Raw genomic sequence first — 7071 nt, 5'->3', positions numbered from 1 at the left:
ACATAAATAGTTACCTTTATAAAACTTTTCTTGTTGTTTATTTATATAAAAATTGTATTATGTTTAAGGATAATTTGCCAATTACTACGCAAGTTAATACTCTAAGGATAATTTTCCAATCCTAGTTCGTAAACTAAATATTTACCAAATATACAAAGTCTATCATTAGGGTTACACTCTCTTCCTAATTTAAATTCCAAACATAAGGCTTTTATAAATACTAGGGAGTAGCTAACATTGATTACTTACAATATTCAAATCGGCAAATTAATCTAAGGGCTAAGGCGTGTTAAGAGAACTACTCCAGCAGTATGATTATGGCTGATTGGTCTACATTGCCCTCTGATCTTCTCATTGCAATTGCACTAAAATTTGATTCCATTAATGAGTTAATTTATTTCTCCGCGGTATGTCGTTCATGGAATGATGTGTTCACCGTGTTTAAGCGAGATTCAGCCACACCTTGGCTACTGCAAGCCGATCCCAGCCCCAAGCACGATCACAAACTCGACGTTTGCTCGCGTCGTAGTAAAATCTTTGAAATCAACAAAGTAAAGGGTTTAGAATTGAATATCCCACAAGCAAATAGGAGGCAATGCTTTGGTTCTGAGTATGGATGGATTGTGATGATAGGTTTCGACGACAACCAAGTTTCGTTATTTAATCCCATCACTAAAGCTCAACTAACCCTACCATGCCTTGCATCTTTGCCAGTGTTACGGAATTCTTCTATGAGGTATGAAATCATGGAGAGAGGAAAACTGGATATTTGGGAACCCATTGAATTTAGAATACTCAAGGCGATTGTATTAAAAATCGATGACAACGACTTTGTTGTAATGTTAATCTATCATCACAACTTAGAGTCTAGCCCGTACACGTCTAAAAATAATTCATTAGCGTTATCTCGCCCTGTAAATAGAACATGGAGATGGACAAAGGTTATAACAAGCGGTGAAAAATTCCCTTATGTTATTGATGTGGTGTATTGGAATGGAATAGTGTTGATTTTGCATGTTAATGGATTGATTACATGTTGTGAAACTAGTGCAATCGTTGACTTTAGCCCTTCTTCACCTGTTTATGCCAAGCCTTATCATTCCATTGTTTTCCCTACTTTTAAGCAAGGTAGGGTTGGGTTTTAGTCAAGAATGCTATATGGTCGAGTTAGCCGGTGATTTATTATTAGTACAACGATACAGAGTTAGGGATGAAGCTTATCTGAAACACCTTTATACGTGCAATTTTAAGGTGTATAAACTTGATCGTAGCGGCAACGACAAGTGTTGGACTGTTGTTGAAGATTTGGGTGATTATATGGTATTTGTTGGTAATAACTCTGCTATGAGTGTTCATAAATCAAAGTCCCCTAATTATCAACATGATGCTATTTACTTTACCGATGACATTAAGTTTTTTTGGGAAGATCTAAAACCACGCTGGCAAGACATTGGTATGTTTGATATGAAATCTAGAGAATTCAAACGATTTAGCGAAAACAACGATAAGATTCGTACTACTTTTAGACCTCTATGGTTTATTCCCAAGTTTTAGGGTAGATTGCACGTAAAGTAATTTTACTACCTCTGTTATGGAGGCGTAATGTGTACCAAGGACCACTATCAAGTGAAGTGGCCTGCTATAGTTTTTTTTTTTTTTTTTTATATATATATATATTATTTTACTTAAATTTAAATTAGATTATACTACTTCAACAATATACTAGTATAATTTTCTTTTAAGCTTATTGATTTTTACTGAATTGAAATTATTTTAGTGAACTGAAACTATTTTTACTGAATATATTTTTTTAAGGAGAAGTTAACTGGGCCTAAGTAAGTCACAGTCACAATTCTTGAAAAACTTCTGGAATTTCTGGCTCATATGTTGAGAAAAGAGGACAGCAGTTGTGAAATACTTAAATTTTCCGGGGATTGGATTGTATGCATCCTTAGTAAAGAACCTAAGTTGGAGCTGCATATCAATGATATCATCATGGTATGATCTGAAACATTGTCTATCTGGATTCTGGAAAACACCCCATGGTTTTATACGTAAAAACCAGTGTATTTGTTTCTGATTTTCACTTATCACTATGTTTTTTTGTTTTGTTTTTTTTTGGTGGTACAAATTTTTATGAACTATGAAAATCAAAATGAATATGGGTGCTATTACAACACTTTAACATTCTTAGTGATGAGAATTCTTACTCGCTAATACCAGTAGCCTCTTGCTCTGCCACACTGGTGCCTCACAGGGGTCAAGTTTCTGCAGTACTGATATTATTACAAGGACATTCCTCAAGTGTCTTAACTACATTTAGGTTAACTGCAAATACAAAATTGCAGTCCCACAGGCATTTCAGCAGTGTTTGTCAGCTAATATTTATTAATCAGGAGGTTATCAAATTGTCTTCATGATTTTTGGAAAGCTCTTACACCATAACCAAGATTCTGAGGGGGATTTTGGCAAAGGTGGAAGTAACAATGCCCTTCGACAGAGACCAAATGGCCAGCCCTCACAATGACAGACTTCCTGGATGATTGCACGCCTCTTAACTTCAGAACTATCCAAAGTTTCTGAAACCCACCACCTATTTTCAGCTAAATCCGGGTCTTTCAAGGTTGAGCAGCATGAGAAATCAGTTTTCACCGAGAAATAAACTTCACTATCATCAACAGCAGTAGCAATGCACGGGGAGAAGTGGCTGTTGACAGATGCAAAATCATCCATTTCTTCATTAACTTTACTGTTTTCCTGCTGTGCAGAATGATCATCATGTGCCTGTTGTTTTGCTTTGCTGACAAAGAGCACTCCAGATTTTGGATGAAGAACAAATGAGTAGTTATCGTTCAGCATGCTTCCTTTTCTTTTAAACCTGGCCTCCATTGCACGGCTACGGATCATTGAGACTACTACCTGCACATAAATTACCCAAAAAAAGATACAATTAAAAACAAGAAAACCAGTAACGACATATAAGCCAGTGCTTAGAAATTAGAATGAAAATATAGCAAATAGTTCAGCTGCTATGTACTTCCTGCACATCGTTGAAATCTGTGATAGGATTCTCTTCTTCTTCTTCAGGAACGGAGCAAGATAGACTGCTTTGGTTGCAATTACAGCAACTGGAAAACGGATCCTTCAAGATTGAAGAGAACAATCTGCACCTCTTAGCAGAATTCGATAGGTGTTCCAGACATAGTATCGCCATTTCTTTCTGGCTTGTTTTCTGAGGATGATGCTGTCAAGTTGAAGGAAATACTACCTGCTCAGCTCAGGTTCATGACTCTGTTTAATATAAACCATCTTCTGAATGTTGAAATGTAACTGCTAGTCTTATTCAGAATCTTGAAATGTCCAATCCTTTGGTGTAAAGACAAAGTATTAACGAAAATGACTGATTTATATCTAAATAGTTCACCTTAACCTTTTTCATACCCTTAATGTATCTTTTAACAGCTGAAAATTGCATAAAGCCTAATACGTATATTTCTTGGAACAGTTACTTAAAGTTGATCTGTATATATTTGCAGTTTTCATCTCTAAACTTCAAGGTAAAGTTAAATGTTACAATAAGACAAGGTACCTAACAGTCTATTTGTATTTTGTTGGGTTTTTCCTGAGTGGTACAGGTACACCATTTATGTAAATGATTTAGAATTAAAGATAATCAGTAAGACATTACCATTACAACAACCCAGATAAATTTTGTTTTGACAATGACTAACCACTACAACAACCAAATAATGTGAAAATTGACAGAAGTTATATCAAAGAGTAGATTGAATCTTTTTAAACCATTATGTTGAACAATACATGTTATACATCTCAGATCTTCAACTCTCTGATAGAGGTGCGTACACTTGACACTTTGTTTTCAACCAAGTATATAATCACGACTGACACTTGGACGTGTAATGGTGTCTGACACCAATAGCCGGATTCGTGTAACATAGGTTGAGCATGTATGTGAACATTTGCTGAACAAGTACAGCTTTTCCCCAAATATCCACAAATCTGAGACTGATCAGACTTCTGGACCTTGATTGCAGAATTACCAGCAGACTCCATGCACTGTCTACAAAGTAACAGCAGCTTGATTCAAACTGGCTCCATGAAAATGTCAGTCACCTCTAATAACCTAATTACTCATATTTAAAGACACAAAAATATACACAAATAAGAAACCACTAGGTTTGAGTTGCTTTGGCTGAAGCAATGGAAAGAAATCCTAAAATATTTCAGAAATAAGTCATGAATCATGAAATTTTTCATATTTTGCACTATATTATCCACTCTGTTCAAGATACTTTAACTGAAGCTGCATATGATGTTTCAGGAAGAGGAATGATGAAATATTTCATACGAACAACCTTCTTTGGGTGCAGAAAATATATTCCAATATGATTCTGTAAAGCTATCTATGCTTTTATTACATGCTTGACCTCATTATATCTATAATAGTTAGTCGTGACCTGTTTCTGTCAGTGAGCGAAAAGAAATCCAAAGAGAAGATGAATTTTTTGCAGCTGGATACGTTTTTGACAGCTAACAAGACAATAAAATCAAATGCGATTTATTGAGATCACTCCCACACTTTCATTTGTAATTTTTGACCAAACCTAGGAAATCATCTAACTAGGCACTGGTAAACAATTAAGTTGTTAATTCAAATAACTATATAGTTTATGTCAATTCCAAACTCCCAAAATCTTCCTCACAGATAAACGTCCTGATTCCAAGCAAAAAGAATTCACAATACACAATTATGCAAGCAAGCAGACAGAGCAGTTGTCAGTATATCAAGCAAAAATTCTACGAGTACATTTTTTATTTTTTCCTCCATATTTTGGCAATTGCAGCACAGAAAATACTCAAACTAAGGATAAAAAGTTGCAAACAAGTTGATGAAATAATTGCCACATTATCAAGTAAGATGCTACACAGTACACATTCCTAGTCCATTTTCAAGTAATTTACTGCAGGTCAACTAGAGTTGCAGCCTCTCTAATATATACAAGATGCTGTGGTTTCAGAAACTATAAATCATGTGAAAACACAATCGCAGAGTGAAACTTATTTGGCCACAATATTAGCAAAGAAAATACCACTAATGAAGTAATGGTAGAAGTTATAAACATGCTGATGAAGTAATTCCCAGATTATCAAGCAAAATGCTATACATTCCTCAATCAACTTCAGGTCAGATATTGCAGCTCAGCTAGAGTCGCAGCCTCTCTATAAACAAGAAACAGTGGCTTTCAGAAACCATAAATTGCGTGAAAACACAGATGCAGAATCTAACTTATTTGGCAATAGTAGCACGGAAAATACACACTATATAACTTGGGAACATGTTAAATAATAGTTTCAAGAATAACAACCTAAATGCTACAAATTCTTCTTTCTTTTTCATGTTATTGCTTCACAACAAAGGTAACGGCCTCTCTAATATATACAAGAAACAGATTGTTGCAGATTAGCAGCATTTAAAATCTATAGATCATGTGAAAAATAATGGAAATTCACATCAATAATGTGAAGAATTACTAATTGTCAAATTTGACTACAAATTGATAGTACAAAAGCAATTATCTAACTAAAATACTCACTAAAACAAGCAGCCAAGAAACACATATCAGTAGTTAGCATGTTGTGAAAAACTGAAAAATTCACTTGGAAGACTTCTGAAGCTTTTGTGCTGTAAAAGAGATAAGCGACCGAATTTTGGCAACAGCATCAATTTGATCAGGAGGACATTTTGACAGAGAAATATGCAAAGATTCAAGCCCTGCATCAACCTTACCCTCAGACAATGCTGCACACCCCAACTGGTAAGCTTCCTCAGCAATGTCTGCATCATACACAGAAACTGAACCTCGAACCGAGCCATTAGCCCTCATCAACGAAGAACCGAGGCGTGCAGTAACCTGAGTATATTCTAGTGCAGCTATAGCTGCATTTATCTCTGCCATAAGAGCATCCGGCATCGAAGGCAGAAACTTCACAGTATCAAATACACTCCACCCAACACTTCCTTCATTAGAACACATGTCTACAATATAACAAATACCCTTAATTATGCTTCCATTACACAAATGATTAAATTACCCACATTCGGGTTTGGGTTATCTTTGCAATCCTGCAAATCAAAATAAGAATAAACAGATTATAACATGCTTAATTGACTAAAAACAGTTCAGCTAAACATTCAGTTGAATTTTATCATTAAATCTTCAATTGCTTGTATTAATTGTATATTTTTCCATTTTCCATAGTATATTCACCTAAAATCTTTTATAAATTGGTTATAGATGAAACGAAATGGAGAAACTCAACACAATTACAACAACCAATTAATTAATTCTGTACTAAAACATAGAATTTTTTTTTTCTTTTAACAAATCCACAACAAAATACAACCATAACCATTTTTCCCCAGAAAATATTTTTTAAAATAAAAAGGAAATACCCATTTAAAAGCCAATATATTATTATCCAAATTCCCAGAAAAAATGGTAAATTTGGAAAATTTATAACTTACAAAAGCAGGAAGCAGAATGGTCGAAGAAGCAGTGAGTTGAGTCGGGGGTGTTTGGGTGGGCGGGTTGCGGTAAGTGCGTGGCCGGTGGGTCGGCAGGAATGCGAGAATGTTCGAAAAGGGGCGGTGGTCACTAGGAAGTGGTCTTCTTCAACTCTTCACTTTGCCGCCAAGTTATGCTCTAGTAGTAATTTATTACTCCTAATAGTAATATATTACTCATAAGGGCTCTTAATTTCACTTCAATTCAGATCTAATTAATTCATTTCAATTTTGTTCAGTTCCTAATTTCTTTCTCTCATAAACAATTCTGCTCAATTCATTTTAGTTTAGTTCAGCTCAGTTCCAATTGGTTGAATTTAGTTCAGCTCAGTTTAGTAAAGCAAAAAACATGCCCTAAATCCTAATAACAATTTACTTCATTTTTTTTGTCTGTAAAGTCATAAAGACTCCTAAAATGCAATTATGTTAACAAATTTTAATAACGGGGTAACATAATTTGATATTTGATTAGGAGTTTTGAGTAT

At 34.8% G+C, this 7071-nt stretch overlaps 2 protein-coding genes across 2 annotated transcripts; one reads left to right on the top strand and one right to left on the bottom strand.

The window, feature by feature from the left end:
* The first annotated feature begins 317 nt into the window (after nt 1-317).
* Nucleotides 318-1554, top strand: LOC110732071 (F-box protein SKIP23-like). Its single transcript, XM_021911983.1, has 2 exons — nt 318-1133; nt 1252-1554. The coding sequence occupies exons 1-2, from the start codon at nt 318-320 to the stop codon at nt 1552-1554; spliced, it is 1119 nt and encodes a 372-aa protein (XP_021767675.1).
* A 233-nt stretch (nt 1555-1787) lies between these two features.
* Nucleotides 1788-5400, bottom strand: LOC110732038. Its single transcript, XM_021911950.1, has 2 exons — nt 3038-5400; nt 1788-2919 (listed from the first exon to the last, which is right to left on the bottom strand). The coding sequence occupies exons 1-2, from the start codon at nt 3212-3214 to the stop codon at nt 2404-2406; spliced, it is 693 nt and encodes a 230-aa protein (XP_021767642.1). The 5' UTR covers nt 3215-5400; the 3' UTR covers nt 1788-2403.
* Nucleotides 5401-7071: the final 1671 nt, after the last annotated feature.

This window comes from Chenopodium quinoa, unplaced genomic scaffold, assembly GCF_001683475.1.
Source record: "Chenopodium quinoa cultivar QQ74 unplaced genomic scaffold, ASM168347v1, whole genome shotgun sequence".
NCBI classification, from domain to species: Eukaryota; Viridiplantae; Streptophyta; class Magnoliopsida; order Caryophyllales; family Amaranthaceae; genus Chenopodium; species Chenopodium quinoa.
Note: the sequence above shows the minus strand (reverse complement) of the source record. Positions and strands in the feature narration are given on the sequence as shown.

Coding starts and splice junctions, on each gene's coding strand:
- LOC110732071 (XM_021911983.1), top strand. CDS start 318: ATGGCTGATTGGTCTACATTGCCCTCTGATCTTCTCATTGCAATTGCA. Junction 1,134..1,251: donor CTACTTTTAAGCAAGGTAGG/GTTGGGTTTTAG, acceptor TGCAATTTTAAG/GTGTATAAACTTGATCGTAG.
- LOC110732038 (XM_021911950.1), bottom strand. CDS start 3,214: ATGGCGATACTATGTCTGGAACACCTATCGAATTCTGCTAAGAGGTGC. Junction 2,920..3,037: donor ATTTCAACGATGTGCAGGAA/GTACATAGCAGC, acceptor ATTTATGTGCAG/GTAGTAGTCTCAATGATCCG.